The 19070-nt window shown below is 36.6% G+C and overlaps 1 protein-coding gene across 3 annotated transcripts in view; it reads left to right on the forward strand.

Moving 5' to 3' along the window:
• The window catches only part of LOC119085127 (calpain-11-like), a 42280-nt gene extending 23608 nt beyond the window's left edge, over positions 1-18672 (forward strand). For all 3 annotated transcript variants that reach the window (XM_037195395.1, XM_037195396.1, XM_037195397.1), the window contains exons 3-15: positions 10120-10177; positions 10238-10391; positions 10459-10661; positions 12180-12279; positions 12368-12562; positions 12620-12903; positions 16492-16664; positions 16727-16970; positions 17071-17251; positions 17315-17551; positions 17614-17833; positions 17891-17949; positions 18268-18672. In XM_037195395.1, coding sequence (XP_037051290.1) covers positions 10120-10177; positions 10238-10391; positions 10459-10661; positions 12180-12279; positions 12368-12562; positions 12620-12903; positions 16492-16664; positions 16727-16970; positions 17071-17251; positions 17315-17551; positions 17614-17833; positions 17891-17949; positions 18268-18294 — 2135 coding nt within the window. In that variant the 3' untranslated portion in view covers positions 18295-18672. The remainder of the gene's footprint in view (positions 1-10119; positions 10178-10237; positions 10392-10458; positions 10662-12179; positions 12280-12367; positions 12563-12619; positions 12904-16491; positions 16665-16726; positions 16971-17070; positions 17252-17314; positions 17552-17613; positions 17834-17890; positions 17950-18267) is intronic.
• Positions 18673-19070: the final 398 nt, after the last annotated feature.

The following is a 19070-nucleotide window of genomic DNA, read 5'->3' on the forward strand; positions in this document are numbered from 1 at the left end:
AGTTTTGAGTAGCAACACAGTACATTGCAAAGATTTTTGTTGAGTCTTTCCCTTTTCATGAATCGATCGACGGGATGGCTCAGTGGTTACGTACTAGCCTTCCACCAAAATGATCCGATTTCATATTTCTAGCCTACATTTAGACGTAACATCAATTAGCACCTAACTTTTTTCAAAGAATATTTGCATACTTTGAGGCGTGTTTCGGAAGTCACGTTTATCCGTTGGTCCAAACTGCACTTGTGTGTGGCCGTAAGAGTCTGTTTGTGAGGTCTCTAAACAAATCAAATATATTTGAGCCATTATCAGACTCCCTCCCCATGTTACAGTTTCAGTGACCGCTTCACCCGTTCAATCTGTTACTCCCAATCATTTCGGCGCCAAATCTTGTACTTCTTTAGTTTTACTATAAGATTTGCTATAATAACCCCAGCTGGAGGTCATCATTCTCTGATGACGTCGCTGTCAATAACAGATGACCAATAGTAAAAGGTTGCATCTCATCCTATTCTCTCTCTCTCTCAAGTGACAAAAAATAGAGAAAATCGACCTCGCCAGAGCGCACAGCTGGTCAAAGATGAAAACTCTGCCAGGGAAATTATTCCTCAGGCTTAACGGCTGTAATTGATTTTAGTCATTTTTTGTTGCAGTAACCTTCAGTGAAATTTAGACATGACTTTGTCTCCGCAGTTTTTCAGCTGGTTCACTCACACAAACAAAACTGTTCATTCCGAGGTTCATTCGCCTTTATACGATTCTACTACCACCCCGCGTGTAACTATTTCCACTGCATAAAGACGTACATGTCCCTTTTCTGTATGAGTGGGCCAGCTGAAACAAAGTCATGTCGAAGTTTCACTGACGTCGATTGTATGTCACATGTTTATCTATGATAACCTTTCCCCTGCAACTCCCCACCATTCTGAGACTGTTCGCCACTTTAGCATTTCTCTGAACATGCAAGACAAAAAGACGAGTTAGAATGATACAAAGAAATGGGGATAACGTAATCAAATGCATTAAGTAAACCACTGAAGACTTATATATAAAATTAATTGTTTTCAGCGTCGGAAAGATTGCAGCAATGTATTGTATGAGTAAATAAAATGTTCTGTCTTTTACGAGTTATCTGCAATAAATACCGTAAAGTTCACAGACAGTGAGTAACAACATAATGAGACCTAATTCTCTATAAATACAAGACAATCTTCTTGCATGTATGACACAGATCTTAGGACGCATAATTTTGTTCACACGTTTACTGGAGGCTGTAAGAGAATCGGAGAGTTGATTGTGCCGATTTTAATTACCAAAAATAGACAATGCAGACGAGTTGTGTTTCTTCTTCGTTTTTTTATTTCTTTTTCTTCTCAATTAAACAGTTTGTACGTAAAGAATTCAGATGTACAGTTAAGGTGAAATATTTCGAGATTCTAATTTTTCGAATGAATTTTTTCTCTATCTCTCCTGTCTTGTCGAATGGAAATAATGATTTTGTTTAGAACCGAATTAATGTATAATTCAATCAAATCACTTCCCATCGAAAACATTAAAAATAAAAAGAAATAAACAGAAAAAAAAGCAGAACAACAAAAATAACTCTTGATCATCATCATCAACATCAATCGATCGATCGATCGTTCTTTAATAACATCAAAAGAGTGAAATAAAATTTATAAATGCGCTTACACCACGTATAATATTTATATTGATGTTGATAGGTGAAAATAGTTGTAGGTTGTTGTTGTTGTTGTCTATACATTATATTCCTTGCATATATATTGGCTTTTGAAAAATTTATTGTATTATTATTCCACTGGTCGGTATTAATATAACAACTTAACGCGGTGGTAATTACAGGTAGGCAATATGTAAAAGGTTTGTCGTTTTGCTGATGTCTTTCGTTTTACATTTAAATGTTCTGTCATTACATGTTACGGTTTTACATCTGGGTAGAGAAGGTGTAATATTTGTTTTATTTGATTTTTGAAATATGAGATAGTTAGCAGGTGGTCTGGTCGTTTTGTTGGAACAGAAAAAAATCGTTTAAGATTGACTAAGACGTTCGTAAATAATCATCAATTTGAGGGAATAATATTGGTAACGAGATGAGTTGGTGATGAAACTGTAGATAAAATAAACAATTTATTGATTATGCAAGCCAAGAAAAGGTGGTCCGGCAATACTGTCATTCCAACCTGTAAAAACGTGAATCGTACCCAAGATTGACGCAACATTCTCTCCTTTTTTTTGAAAAGACGTATTTATTATCATTCCAATTAAAGTGCCCTTGAATCGTGATTCCTAACGGTTAGAAAAGGTAACCCGTGTCTCGTTGTTTTTCGTTACTTTTACATCAAAAATTTTAGAAAGAAAATTTTACAAAAAAAATGCGCCACAAGTGGCAGATGATTCGGCTGTCTTCTATTTTTCTAACAGTAGTTTCCTCAACATCTGCCACTTGTGGCGCATTTTTTTGGAAAATTTTCTTTCTAAATTTTTTTGGGTTCATCTTGTGTTGATTAAACTTTTGCGTACACGCGCAGAATGCATCACCCTTAGCGATATCAGTTATTTTGTAAGTGAGACAAAGGACGTGCGTCACATTTACCCTTTAAGGGTCTTTTGACTGAGATCAGTTCTTTTTAAAGTTTTAAGGTTAGAGTGCCAGTTATAACATAACATACGTTTTTTTAGAGACTAAGAAAGTAAAATTATATGTCCCGTACCACAAAAGATAATACAAGAACCAAATTTGAAACAGGAAAGTCGATCTACCCGACAATTTTCATAATTGCCTCTGTTTTTGCTTCTAAAACTCTGAGACTTTGTTGAAAAAACTCTGAGTCAACGAGAAAACAAACTTTTTAGCCCCGTACGAAGTACAAACGGGCTTATAGGATTACGATGCCGTGTGTAATTGATGGAATTCGAAGCAGACGGTAAGGGCAAAGTGTTTGCCTATGTTACATATGACGAATCTGCAATAAAAATTTTGTCTGTCCGTCTGTCCGTCACGTCGATATCTTGAGTAAATCAAATCCGATTTCAAAAAATTGATAGTCGAAATAGTGAGGCTAAGTTCGAAGATGGGCATATTTGGGTCGGCCCTTCGTGAGTTAGGGCCACCTAAGTGATTTAAGGTCTTTTGGTGATATTTATGGCAAAATAAACGATGGAAATCTAAATGACACGGCAAATGATAGGTATTGTCAATACCAATCCAGGAAAAAAAAGTTTTTTAAAATCGAGTGAGTGTACCGTGAGTTAGGGCCTTAGAAGTGAAATGCTACTAGGGCCCTATGTGTATTTTACATAGAACTCGAGTAAATTTCATTCGATTTTCGTAATTTTTGTTTGATTTGGAAGGTAATCGAAGGCCGAATAGAATGTTGTTGAAAAAAAATTAAATTTGGGTCCTTGGCCTAAGGCCGCTACTAGGGCCCAATGTGTATTTTACATATAACTCGAGCAAATTTCATCCGTTTTTCGTAATTTTTGTTTCATTTGGAAGGTAATCAAAGGCCGAATAGAATGTAGTTGAAAATTTTTTTTAATTTGGGTCCTCGGACTGAGGCCGATACTAGTACCTTCAAAAAAATTAAAATTTTAGGGCGATTTGAAATTTTTGTTTCATTTGAAAGGAACGTCGTACGGGGCTTCGTAATTGCGCTATGCGCAATTTGTAAGATGTACACATTACATAATAATTTTACTTTAACTACATTAACCGGCGCAATAGGCTTACGGTAAAGTAGGGTGACAGAGACAGACGCACTAGGGTCCCGTACGCAATAGATATACGGGTTTGTACGGGGCTCAGTCGCAGCAGACTGTTCTGATGGCTCGTTTATTTAAATTGCACTTAACATTGTGACTTTGTCGAAGACACCAACCTTAAAATTGAAACAATTTTCCATTTTTGATCATTTCGCCCGTATTCTACTCTTAAAACTCTAAAACGTTGGCGAAGACATCAATACTCCATCTGCCATACATTGCATACATTTCGAAAAAAGTCTAAAAACATAAATTGGAAAAACTTTTCCATTTTTGGTCATTTCGCCCGTATTTTACTCCCAAAAATCTGAGACTTTGCCGAAGATACCGATTCTCCATCTGCTGCGCCAACAGAGGTAACCCTAAAAACCTAATTGAAACACTAAATTCCAACTGCCCGACATTTTTTATTATTGTTACTGCCTTTTATAGAATAGTATACTCCCAAAACTAACACCACCATCCATCCGTCATCGCAACGATTATCACAACACACAAATCATTTCATGATTATACTTTCTCGAAAAAACACACACACACACAAGTAGGCTTTTATATGGAGTTTGTATGGAGACTTTGGGGAGCTCCAGCTCCCAAGATATGGGTTTTTTCTAACTTTTGAAAATTCCATTCTTATTTTTGGGCCATTATTAGCCTACAACCAAAATTTCAGGAAAATTTATAGAAACGTTTAGGAGTTGCTGGATCCACTTTTCCATAGGAACTAACTAACTAAGTAACTAACTAACTAACGTAGGCAATTTGCATTATTTGATAATTCGATATTTTGATTATTTTCAAAAAAACATCAATATTTCGAAGTTCAATATCTCGGCCAATTTTGACGCTGCAGTAACGTTGAACTCGTATGGATTCCTAGATTCCCGATATCCTAGTTTGGGGGTCATTGGAGCCAAAGAGAGAGGTCAAAAAGTTGCAGTTAATATGCTTCGCCGTCCCCAAATTTCTTTTTAAACTTTTTTGGTAGTGGACCTGCGTCACGCCCGCTTATTAACGTGCGGACATGATCTGTTAATTTCAAATCTTGTACTTCAATTTTTTAACATGTATTTTACTATATAATCGACCATATCACCCGGAGCTTGTCATTATTTTTGTCGTCGTTATTGATAACAGATGAAGAGCCGTATTTGGCAAGTTATAGGGTCGACTCAATCTGGTATATCTGCAAGTTTACTACATGATATACCATGTCTCGCAAATTATCAACTTTCATTTATCATCGGTTATCAAAAGCAGAGAAGGAAGGACATGAGCTGACCTCTGGCTTCTTTTACAAAAGGATTTATTTATGGTAAAAACGGAAAGACAAGCTATGAGGTCCGCCTCTCTGTTGTTATAGATCTATATGTATGCTCCAACAAATGAAGTAAACAAGGCCGTAGCCAGACTTCAAAATCCGAGTGCGCTAGGGGGGGCGCAAGGTCCAAAAAAATTATTTTGTATGGAAAAAATTAAAAAAAAATGAAAAAATGGCTTCTCTAGGAGGGGCGCCGCCCCCCTGCGAACCATCTAGATACGGCCCTGGAAGTAAAATATTCTGAATAGTAAGAAATTCGATAAACATCGAATCTGTTAATTCTTTCTTGAGATCTCAGAAAGGTGAGCAGATTTTAGTCGTCTGGATCTCTGCACTACATTCACTCTGCCACTCCGCTTAAGATGTTGCAATCTGGATAAGGTTAATGTGAAACTGTAAAATCACTTTTCACCGTGTCTACAAATTGCACCGAACAAACCTGATCTTAGATGACCCGAGTAGATTATACCAATAAGCCTCTATTACGAACCTTGTATACAGTTCGCTAGTGATTCATATCGTAAAAATGTAACTTTAAATGGAAACTGAAATATTTAATTATGTTTTTAGAAACACTTCCTGCGACAGTAAATGAATAAACAGTTTTTTTTTATTTCGAACGGAAAAAAATTCTCACCTCTCCGAAATGAACAGTCGCGAAAAAACAATAGAACATGAACATTAATACTATTTGCATGTTTGTATTTAATTCGGCATTTATTTGTTGTTGCTGCAAAAAGTCGTAATTATTTTTAGTAGGTAAATGTAGGGTAAACGTGCCAGTTGGTATGTCATTGTTGCCACAAACTCCTTCCATTTATGTACTATGTAAGCTGTCTGAGAAATTCACTATAGGGTTAGTGTATGGTATAATATTTGTAAGACATACTATGACTCATATATGAGTTATTAGTAATATACTTCAGGTCCCTAAAAATCTGCAGATGTACAGCCCAAAGTACCTCTGTTCTGACTCAAAATCGATACTAAACCTTATGATTATGATCATCGGTAACATCTGTTAGCCTATCAATGATCAATATATCAAAAAAGAAATATTTTTCCTTTTAACTGACATCACTCATTGCTAATTCCATTCAATTCTTGATCTTGTTCATTGACTGCAACATGTACTCTACGTCAATTTATGTTGAAAAGCTATAATTCGGACTTCATGTGTACACACAGCCACTAATAACATCTCTAATTAAATATGGGAATGAATGTTTGTCTTCGTACAGGCATGTTTCGTTAATTTAACTTCTGTCTGGAAGATCACTGTTTAATCTTTGCAGTGAGCTAATAAAAAAAAATCTATTTTCGAAATATTATGCAATCAGCATGCACAATCTACGTACAAATTATAGGTTTGGCTTTAAGAACTTTACGTTTATTACTATTATGAGAGTTGCCAGTCAACGCGTTGTGCTTATGTTGTATACACATTTACATATATGGATTCGCAGTCATTGAATTATAATGGTTTTTTAAGATGTTAAATTTTGCGAAGGTTTTGTCGACAATTTACATTTTTAATTGTGATAAGTATGCTTTTATTGCTGCAATCAGTGCTGTGAAATAACCATTTACATACATAATGATTGTTAGCGATTTGTAGGCCGGTACGAAGCATTGTGAGCTACATTGAGTTGATTTTAATGTTTGTTGATGCAAAAACAGAGTTTTGTTCGTGCGCTATGTCATTCCTCGTCCACTCTTTTGTGGACTGACTGACTATTGAAATTTGTCCATACTCGTTTACTGAAACCGAGACTGAAACTTGTCGATGATTTAGAGTAATTTACAAAAAAAAATTACTTTGATAAATTCTGTAAATGTTCTTAGATTCAGAACTACCTCTGAACTAGTACTCTGAACTACCTCTGACCGAATTTAGTGAAATTTACCGAAATCGAACAAAACATACCAAATTTTATGTTTTGATAAATTCAATAAATTTCGTTACATTTTTGGTAAATTTCGGTAAATGTTCAGTAAATTTCAATAAATTCTAATGTTTGTTGATGCAAAAACAGAGTTTTGTTCGTGCGCTATGTCATCCCTCGTCCACTCTTTTGTGGAATGACTGACTATTGAAATTTGTCCATACTAGTTTACTGAAACTTGTCGATGATTCAAATTAATTTAAGGCACATAATTGGCAAATTTATTAGTAGAATTTACCGAAATTTACCAAAATTTATCAAAACTTTACACCTATTACTGGTGGATATATTTACAAAATTTACCAAAAATTTACCGAAACTTATCAAAAACTTACTGAAATTTACCAAAAATTAAAAAAAAATATTTTGATAAATTCAGTAAATGTTCGTATACCGTACTTTGGTATTTCAGATTCAGAACTACCTCTGAATTAGTAGGTATTTACCGAATCTACTGAAATTTACCGAAATTGAACAAAAAATACCAAATTTTATGTTTGAATCAATTCAATAAATTCAATAAATTTCGTTACATTTTTTGGTAAATCTCGGTAAATTTCGGTAAATGTTCGGTAAATTTTAGAAAATTCGGTAAATAGATGCACCAGCAAATAATAGACCCTTAGCAATTACTAATTCAGATGTCGTTCCGAAGGAGAAGCTTTTTTATTGTTTAAATTCCTAAGACTCACTAGAAATTTTGCGTTGATGAAACCGAAATTTGTGCTACGTTTTTCATTGTTTTTCATTCACCACAGGAAGCATAATTGTCGATTTCATCAACTCAAAATTATCTGTGAGTTTTAAGCCTGAGGAGCTCTAGCAATTTTAATATGCAAAATCTGTAGGTAAGTGACGACGTCCTTAATAGGGTTCAGACCCAAAGTTTTTCCAGTAACATTAGAGGTAATGGTGTGCATATTCTTAGGGGGCCCTGCGTAGCCTACATATGAAATTTTTAATTCCAATTGTATACAAATTTTCCTTCAAACGATATATTTATACTCGACTGTCTCTTCTTTATCATTAACATCAAGAACTCTAATTAGGAGATACTGATATATGATAATGTTATAAGTTGACTTTCGTGACGAAGTAGAAACCTCTTGCAGACAATTTTTGTTTCACTGAGCACTGATATTGTAATCGACCGGTGGTACAAAACTTTATTTTACCTGGAAGCCAGACTAACTCCAGGGGTGGCGTTATCTAATATGCAGAACAATCACCAAAACAAACAAACAAACAGAGCATAATTACTCTTCCCTTTCTCATGGATCGTGTGAAGCGAAAGTGGAGATAAAATGCTGTTTCGACCTCCGGAACCAGTGGCGGTCAGAGGTTAGCGTGGTCTAACCATCTTCAGTCGTTTCCACTGGTCCGTTACACGATACAGTTCTAGTTTGTTCAATGAATTTCGTGCCACCTTACGATGGAAATAGGGAAACAATGTTCGGAAGGCTGCTTCGAAAAACATCCCTCATACGCAGCAGAACGGAGTCAATCGAAATAAAGTTAAACAAAATCAAAACAAAAATAAAGCAGAAAAAAGCAGAAAAACAACCCGAAAAAACCACTCAACCACTTGACCTTAAAAACTCTTCCGAAATAAAGACTCTCGAAAAAATCAAAACTCTTGAACGTCCTCAATCATTTACCTTATACACACTCTGCGCGCCAAGCCTAAAATTTCCATCACCGCTCGCCATTCGACTTTTCGTTCGACACTCCGTCCGCTTTCCTGTTCGATCTTCCGTTTGACTTTCCATTCGATTTCCCGTTCGACTTTCCATATTTCACCTTGCTTTCGTTACGAAGAGCCACTTTCCTCCTTTTAATTCGTCCTTCTTTTCACTCTTTGACAATTCAATTTACTTCACCAGCAGTGCACTAGGCAATTCTAAATTCTCAGGCCACTTAGCAATTCTAAAACCTTATTCGAATACGACAAAACTGATCACTATTTCATCGCACCTAAACACACCCGGAAGCCGGAAGCTGGAAAACTCGGAAAAAAATTGTAATCGACCAATGGTACAAAACTTTATTTTACCAAAATGGATGTCTCAACAAATGAAGTACAAGATTTTACATTATTTTTGTTAGAATAACTTTGATAAAATGAAGTAGTAGATTCGGAATTGACACTATAAACATGCTTACCGTTCGGTGAAACGTTACATTCCTTATTTCTGTACAATCAATGATGCTTCAAAACTTAAAATTCACAAGTAAATGTGTAATTGGAATTGTTGACCGAAAGCGCAATTTCTTAAAACGGTTTTATTGGGCAATAAAACAAAACTATCAAGTCACGTTGAATTGAACATTGAAAACTATTCAGTGTAGAGTTTTGAAACCTCTTCATCAAACTTATCTCTTAGCTGTTAACACGTTCTTTGTTCGATTCAATTGTTTTGCTTTTTATGATCTCTGACCAAATTGAATTCAAGGAGAGTAGGTAGATAACAGTTTAAGATAAATCATCGAATTTTGTACGTACAGACACATTTCATTTCGTAACAGCAATGCATCTCTTCTTTCTTCATAAATTAGAAATTTGAATAAAAATATGTACGATAATTAACACTGAAGAGACAGCGTGGGATATCGTTGAAGTATAGAGAAAAATGAACTTACATAAAGTGTTCAAGCGATGTATGAACGAAAGAAAAAGAAAACTTTTTGTTTTTATTTATTTTTGCATTAAAACATTGTACCGAAAGAGCACGTTTTCCTTTTCTGTACCGATAACCCAATTTTCAATAAGAATTTATTGTTGAATTATGAATAAAATGTAAATAAACACTTGGCTCTGGCTATTATGCAAAAATTTGTTGCGCGATAGTGAATGTAATTCCGATTCGCAGCCACAGTAGTGCATGACTTATGCGAAATTATTTATCTTTTCGACGACAATGCTTTCTAATTTTATCAATCTTACATTGTCAGTAACAGTGTAGAACCTTTGTAATGGTCTGTCCTCGATGTTTTCACCATCGAAGCGTTATACCTCAAACCTCGAAAATGCACGTTAATAGACATGTTTAACCAGTCTTTCCTCCCTTTCAGATGGAGTACCAAAGAGCAGACAATGGCCGAGTCAGGAGTTTATGTCAACGTTGTCTAGGTGAGTCCACCTTCGTATTTCTTTAAGGCACACGCGTATCACTATATCGAGTCTTTACAGACCCGAACCGAATCAAAACGGTACACTTTCAAACGGTCATGGTTCCAACGGATATATTACGCGTGGCACGGGAGGATTACATGAAGATGCTGATTTTCCGGCCAATTTGAAAACTCTGACACGCAGGAAACCGATAACATGGATGAGACCTCATGTAAAACTGAATGATACTGGAGCTATTGCCTGTGTAGAAAAAAATGTTTTTTTTTGTTGTTGAATAGGACATGTCTACACGACCGCAATTCCGGGTATCACCATCAGGTTCGGTACTAACGTCACGTGAACTGCCAGAGCCGGTTGGCCCAGGTGATCCCAGTTTATTAGCAGCAATTGGTTGTCTATCACAGTTTCCAAAATTGCTGGAAAGAGTCGCTCCTCCCGATCAATCTTTCGATGCAGTTAATGGATATTGTGGCATGTTCAAGTATGTGTTTAAAAGTTCATCCTAATTGTTAAGTGTATTTAAACCGCAGTTTAAACGGCAATCGTATCGCGTTAGAATCATTAAATCTTTTACTTCATTCGTTCAGGTATCGCTTAGTGTACACAGAATCTTTTACTTCATTTCTTTTGCCACCAATTTGCTATAAAAGAACACAAAAGCTAGGAGTCGTCTCTTATTTTTAGACCCATACGAAGTACTGGGGTCTTATGGGTTTACGCATACGTTTGTAACACGTCGAATTGGACTCCCTGAGTAAGGGGAAACCTATTGTGGTTGTCTAGAGATGCCAAATCCGCGAAAAAAAAGTCCGTCTGTCTGTCCGTCTGTCCGTCTGTCTGTCTGCACGATAACTTGAGTAAAACGCATCCGATTTTGAAAATTCTTTTTTTTCCCGTTTGGTAGTGTCAAAAGACAGGCTAAGTTCGAAGATGAGTGATTTTGGATTGACCCCTCCCGAGCTGTGGCCCAATAAGTGCTTTACGGTTTTTCAAAGATATCTCCGGACATTTAAACGTTAAACTTGTAAGTGATACGTCAAATAAAAGGTATTTACAATACCGATCGACAAAAAAAAAGTTTATGGAAATCGGATGACCGACTCGTGAGTTAGACCCTTTGGTGTGGAACAGACACAGGGCGGCAAGCAGTTTTTGCTTGTAGGTCGGCCACATTTGAACATATTTCGTCTGTTTTAGCTTTATTAGATAGGTATTGACCGTACCAATCAGGGATTTTTTTTTAATGAAATTATGTTCTCCGGAGCGTGAGCTAGGTCTCTTGGAGTGAGCTCTTATCCGGCTACTCGGAAGTACAGTGAACGTGGGTGTATTTTGACAATATCTCGAGTAAATTTTGACCGAATTTCATGAATTTTTTTTTGTTTGAAAGGTATTAACGAATGTAAAGCGTCGGTACTATTTCCGGTCTCCTAACAAAATGGCTGCCGGCGGCCATATTGGATTTTAGTAAAATAGAAATATCTTGGGAAAAATGATACTTAGAGAGTTTCTGTTAACATGGAAATAATTTGTTATGTGTGTGGGGTTTCAGGGATTCCATATACGGACATCTATATATACCTTTGTACAGCTATATTGAGCAATATACAGGCATATAGAGCTATATAATAGCATATTCCTCTGTGAAATGTTTATTTACAGTGAAATATAGGTAAATATAGCGGTATATAGCTGTTTAAATAGGAATTTATGAAAGTTGACTTCGTACGGGGCTGTCTATATTGCCTCCGGCAATTTAATTGTATATGATAACAAGGCAAAGAGTGGATAATGTAAGTGATTTTAAAGGGCGAATAGTTTTTCAGCAGAGAAGAAAATGAAGTAAGAGAAATGAAGAGTTTCACATTAAAGGCTTTTGATACGAATAGGTGTTTCGTACGGGTCGGCGTTAGCTATGTTTATCGTTTATGTCGATAACAGATGATTAGCTGTTACTTAGTTTTGCGCTAAATTTTTGGAAACATTTGTCTTTTCTCAGATTTCGATTCTGGCAATGGGGTAAATGGATCGAAATTCGTGTTGATGACAGGCTGCCAACAAGAGGAGATCGACCAGCCTACATGCACTGTTCTCAACCGGTAAATTATTGATGTTGAACAGAGAACTTCAATCACCGAAAATTGACGATGCAATGTCTGAACACCTTTTTTTAAAAATCAATTTCAGGATGTGTTTTGGACAGCGTTACTTGAGAAAGCGTATGCCAAATTGTACGGAGGTTATGGTTTTTTAAAATATGGTAACGTCGGTCGAGCGCTACAAGACTTGACAGGTTCAGTTGTGCAGAGTGTTCCGCCCAGTGGTCCACTGTTAAGTGGTGCTGTCCCTAGATCAACATTACTACTAGCAATTTCGGGAAGCGTATGTTCAAGACTATCAAATCTTCCCAATATTCTCTGACTTTCATTCCGTCGACAGGAAAAGGGAACTAGACGTAGACGCCAATCTGGCTTACTCTCAGATCATACCTACTGCATAACTGGTCTGGCACGGGTACGAACAACGTCACCAGAATCAACGCAGCCCAATAGTCATGCATCGCAGGATACAAATCTGGTTCGGTTACGAAGTCCATGGGCTGGAGGCGAATGGGGCGGAGTGTGGAGTGGAGCTTGGTCGGAACGGAGTTGGGAGTGGAATGCGTTGAGCGAAAGAGATCGGGAATTGCTTGCGTCTCGGTCTCAGCATGAAGGCGAATTCTGGTGAGTTGCGAAATTTATTTAAAAAAAAAATGGTCAAAACGTTCACGAATTTTATATTGCTTTTCTAATCTATTGTGCCACCATGTACCCGGTATAGGTGAAAAGTAATTTCTTTGTCGAATCAGCAGTGGATTCAATTTTTTAGTTACTTTTGTGTATGGTCGTAGACGTTGATGATTTTCCTGCTACCGTTGTAGTGGATGCATCTGTAGAACCTTCAACATATTCGGTAGTGTTTGCCTTTTCCAATTCTTTGGTCAAGAACTTTGGCTTAGCTTTTCCTTTGCCGTAATGTTCGTCGGATTTCAACGTAACCACTCTGATCATATCTTCACTTTCACTTGGCATTGATTCGATGATTTTATTGATGTGCGATTTTTCTGTCATCATGGAGGGAACTGACGTACTTACGACCGTGATATTCGTTTTCTGCTCTTCTGATCCGAATAGAATTTTCTTAACATCCCTCACCGGATGAACGTGACTGAATTTGGTTTTCACGTCGTCGATGAACCTTTTTATACCGTTGGGCTCTTCACTGCTGGTTTTCGATGTTGTTGTACTGGTATGCACATTTCCCGCAGCATTCGGTTTCACTGTGGTTGTTGTTGTTGCAATCGCTTCATGTTTCAAGTTTTCATCGTTTGTGGGCTTGAGGAAATCGATGCGTTGATGATGCATGGCACTGACATCACATCGAATATTATTTACGTAGAAAATTGTTGAAATCAAAATAAACAAACATCGACGATCCATATTGAAATAGAGATATGCGTGAGCTTTGGCTGATGTAGCGATAAATACGAGTCGGAGAAAAGTAATAACTTCGGTTGATCTTACATCAATTACTTTTATAGTCTGACTGAATTCAATGAATCCGAGTTTATTTGCAATATCATTAAATCTTAAAGTAATCAAAACAGCTGGAATGAAATGTCTGATAAATCACACGTTCCGTATATGTGTGCAAGAATATTCCGTATTATTTATTCGTTTCATATGGGCATAAAAATGTTTCGTTTGAAGGTTTTGTTGCATTTTCAACGGAATTACACACATTCATTAAATGGAATTATAATCCCGTTACCGATATATAAATGTGCGCTGTCTTCGTAACCTTTCAGCGAGATTTGTTTTTTCTTCTCTTTTACTAGAAAAAATATCATTTTTCAATTATAGAAATAAAAGGCACGATATGCGATTTAATGACTCGCACCTCAACAATAGTTGAATGGAGAAACAGCTGAATAGGTCGAATTTCCGCATACATTTTATGGTTAAAACTTCAAAAATGAATAATTCAAATTAATAATTGTGTTGCATGTTTCGATGCTGGGAGACATTCCAGTCGATTCTTAGACCATTTCAGAGATAAAAACGGTAATCATCGATTGGGTGTAGGGAATTCAAAAACCGCGTTTTTTTAGGTTCAAAATCACGAAACTTAGGAGTTCTCTGTGTTGGAATTGCTTTTTCGGTGATTTTCGCCAGGGCTTATTATTTGGAATTTCAATTCTTAGATTTTTTCAAAATTCTTTAGAATTTATAAATTTTGAAAAAATCTAAGAATTGAAATTCCAAATAATAAGCCCTGGCGAAAATCACCGAAAAATTCCTAAAATTGTTAATTATTCTTAAAAATTCTTTCAAAACATAAATTTTAGAATCCTCGAAAAAAAAATCCGAATAATAAGTACTGGTCTATGCCGGTGTAATTGTCCCCAGAAATGTCTTAGGACGAAATCTTTCTGCTAGTGAGTCTCTAACAGTCATGACTCTTCGATTTTTTTTTTCAAATTTGTCTTTCCAAGCACCGTTTTATTTGTGGGACCGAAGTTACAGCAAAGGTAGAAACGTTTCACCGATTTTCCCGGAATTCGGATTTTTTTTTTCAGAATTTTTCGGAACTTTATCAGAATTTTCCGAATTTTTCAGAAGTACTAACTAGACCTACTCTAAACAGTTGAAAAATACACAGAGGGATTCTTTTGAAAAACAGCCTACCGAAATCGGACGCATTTTCCAGTGGACTTTTTTATATGTGCCTCGACCCTAGAAGCCAAAACCACTTTCAAAAAAATTCTTCGAAGCTTGTGTGACTGGTGAAAGGTGATCAAAAACCGAAAACTTGCATTTTTCTTACAAAAATTTCTCCAGTTACACGAGCCGTAGAGGATCGTGTGGGGTGTCATTAGTACATGTACTATTGAGCCGAATCGGGACTTATTGGGTTTAAAACTTATCCACACTGAAATATGTGCAGTTTAAGTTTTCAACCGAAGACTTACAGAGTTCTTACAGAAATTTCTGGTGGTACACAAAACGTACAGGGTCCCGATTCGGCTCAATCATGTGAGACCCTGTACGGCTCGTGTAACTGAAGAAATTTTTGTAAGAAAAGCCACACAAGCTTCGAAGAATATTTTTGAAAGTGGTTTTGGCTTCTACGGTTGAGGTACCTTCTAGGTCCAACAGTAAATAGTTTACCGTTGCCATTTACCGATTTCAGTCTTTTATATCGACATTTCGAAAATCTTGAACCCTGCTAGAAGTCCACTAATTGATCACTCGCAATTAAGGAACAGAGAATCATCAAGTTGGGTCCTGCTTCGCCAACTTCGACCATAGCTAGAGTATCTTACAACGTTTCCAATTGTGGCATAACAGGAAAGCAATCAGGAAGAAACATAACTGAATAACCGGTCGACCGATTTTTTAGTGACCAAAAGTCAAAAGCTCGCTTCAAATTGGATTGCATTCCTTAACCTGTCACAGACGGCAAGCATATTAACAGTTTTACTGTTCAAACTATTACTTCGTTTGATCGAAGATTTATCTAGATTGATTGTTAGAAATCTTTTACTTCATTTGTTTTCAACATGCTTTTTGCTATATAAACCCCATTAGTTATAGCTTGTCGTTTATTATTGCTGTCGTTGTCGATAACAGATGACACCGTCTGTCTGTCTGAGGTTGGTGATTCAGGTTCTTCGACTGTCATTGTCATTTCGAGGGATGACAATTTCCTTTTTCAATCTTTCTAATGGTTCAAATATATTTTTTTGGGGTTTCTCACCAGTGTAATTGATTACATACCCTAGAAGGAATTGACGGTAAAATACCATATATTTTCTCGTTCAATGAAGGCAGTTATTTTTACTAGAATATCTAGGGAATTATAGGAATTATTTTAAGAGTTGCTTCTTTCTCGTCCTCTCAATCTTTTCTTTTTACACAGTTCAAACGGAAATTCAAGTGAAGTCAAGTTTGAATGACTTTTATGGTTGAAAGCAACGGTTTCATTGCGACAGTAACAGTAGTAAGCGATAAGCTTTCGCTAGTCAATCCTATCGAAAATATTGTCTAAGGAATTAGGATTAGAATATGTAACAGGTACTACCTACTATGTCATCTGTTATCGGAACTAGAAGACTTTGCAATAATCTCTTACCGTTAAAGGTAAAATTGCAACTACGAAATTATACTGTTACCTTCCACTGACAATTAATCTTATCCGAGAGAAACATCTAGATCATTTCCCAAAAACGAACCGAGAAAACTAATTTCTTTCGCATTCACTATGTGCAGGATGTCAGTACCTGAATTTTTGCAAAGATTTTCTGTGATATGGCTAGCCCACATTGGACCAGACGATTGGGCGCTGGAACCGGCTCTACACTCACGATCGCCATGGCGAGCAGCATTAGCCTTTCGACAGTGGCGTGTCGGATTTAACGCCGGTGGTCCTCATAAGTGTACTGGTTAGTGGTTTCAATTAGTCGAACCATCAGTCATGTTGCTAATGTGACCCATTGGTTTTTAGATACGACGTCAACAAATCCACAATTTAGAATTCGTGTTCCGAGCGGTCATCCAGCCAAGGCACATGTCGTTGTTGCCGTGTCGCAAAAATATGAATGCTACAGAAGTCGTTCGAACGAAGAGGATTACATTGGATTTACGATCTATGAGGTGCCGGGAACCATGGCACGTGTGACACCACAATACTGTAGCGATCAGATGCCATTAGATTTTGCAGAACTTCAAAATTGTCGCGAAGTGTGCACGTAAGTGCCAGTCTCTTCTTTGGTTCCCTAACTCTTTTTATGGAAAAGATTTTAAGGAAAGCTGGAGCTGGTAAAGTTTACATTTTTGTTCATTTCGCAGATTTTTCGCATTACCACCGGGAGATTTCGTTGTTCTTCCATACAGTGTTCAACATAGAGAAGGAAAGTTTTTATTGAGAATTCTAGCTGATCAGCACGCTGACGTCTGGGAGGTTAACGAAGACAATCTGGTTGTGCATAACATTGCAGCGGAATTTGGCGATGAAAGGCCTGCAGATTGTGTAAGTGTTGAGGTGAACAGAAAATAGCTTCTCTACAAATCTACAAAGGCATTTCGTTCGCAGCGACTGCTTTATCGACTCCGAACCAGATATCCTGCAGAAATTGATGCGACGCAACTTCAACAAATTTTGGGAAGCTTAAATTGCAGTTTGGCCAAGAGTATACGCGGTTTCCGAAGCATGGGCGGCCCGTCATTAGATCTCTGTCGAGCGTTACTTGCGTTAAGGGATCCAGGACTCGGTGGACGGCTAGCAATCGAAAACGTCCCACCACTCATAACTTTACTGAGATTTTGGAAGGTAAAAATATTTTCATCCAAAACATTAGGTCGGGCAGCTTTATAGTTCATTGAAATTTTTAGACCGCGTTCAGACGATGTGGCCCAGTCGGTGTGTTGTCATTGAGACGAAACGCATGGTCTTCGAAAGTGTCCTCGTATTGCTTAAGAGGTTTATTGTGGGCTGGCGGAGCTACAGCCAGTAATAAAGTCTTGGAAGCTTTGGTGGGACGTTTTGCGCGGAATAAGCAAATGACACTGGAAGGGTATTTAATGTCAATGGCTAGAATACATTTAGCCCATGGTAAGGTTGTGTAAACTAATGCAAGAATTCTCTTAAACTCTACAATCTGAATTCCAGAACGATATCACAGCCTAGACGCTAAAATCAAAGCAAGTTGTCCATTGAGTTTAGAAGAGGTATGACAAATATGTAGGTTCGGATCGGGTTCGGGTCGACTCAATTTTTTTTTGATTGATTGATTGATTGATTGACCCGAACCGAATTTTAACTCAAACCGAACCTGGACTAAAATCTAAGGGTTCGGGTGACCGGATTTAAACCAGAAATTATAAATTTTCGCTAAAGATTCATGTCAGTTTTGGGTCAAACTTGAAAGTGAAAGTTCAGATTCGGGTAGAACCAATTCAGGCTCGGGTCCGGTTCAAGTTCCGAGCATTAAAACATATCGAAACGGAAGAATAAATTTTGTTAAATTTTAACATTTTTTTTTTCAGATGATTCTGATGACAATCTATTCTTAGCCAATCGCGTGCATATACGCAGACACTACCGTAATCCTCAGCAACTGGAACGTTAAATTTTTTTTATTAATTTAAAGATTCGCATTTAGGACACTAACTTACGTAATGTGCTAATCAAAACGTTTTTTTCCCTGGCAAGTTAAAAATTTTCTTTTCCCGAAATAAATTTAATTATTTTATCGATTGATTGTTACATAACCAAAGACGAATTTTATTTTCCAATATTTTTTTTTTCTTTTTTGTTGAATTGTTATTTTATCTTAATTTAGTTATTTATGATTCGCTGTAAATTGGAAATTATTTTCTTTAATTTATTAATCTTTATGTTTCGAAAAACCAATTCTAATGTGAAATCCATTCCTTTAAAATAAAAAGAAAAATGAAACAGACAAAAAGACGACTTTAGTTTTACAAAGTTGAACACAGTGCCGTCTCTTCCATATTTAGACACTTTGGGCAAGTGCCATTGGTGTCCCACACTATCGTTGAAAACCAAACTGAAGACCTGCGCCCAAAATTACGAGTACAAAATTTATTTACAAGGTAAATAGGGGGAAACCACTTCTTTTTTTGGTGATTAACAGGTGATTAACATGATTAACCAGTGATTAACATGATTAACCGGCAGGGCTTATTATTGGGAATTTCAGTTCTCAAAATTCTAAAAATTCTTAAAAAATTCTAAAATTTCTCAAAATTCTTAAAAATTCTTAAAAAATTCTTAAAATTCTTAAAAATTCTTTAAAGTTTTAAAAAATTCTTAAAAAGTTCTTAAA

This window comes from Bradysia coprophila, unplaced genomic scaffold (assembly GCF_014529535.1).
Source record: "Bradysia coprophila strain Holo2 unplaced genomic scaffold, BU_Bcop_v1 contig_94, whole genome shotgun sequence".
NCBI classification, from domain to species: Eukaryota; Metazoa; Arthropoda; class Insecta; order Diptera; family Sciaridae; genus Bradysia; species Bradysia coprophila.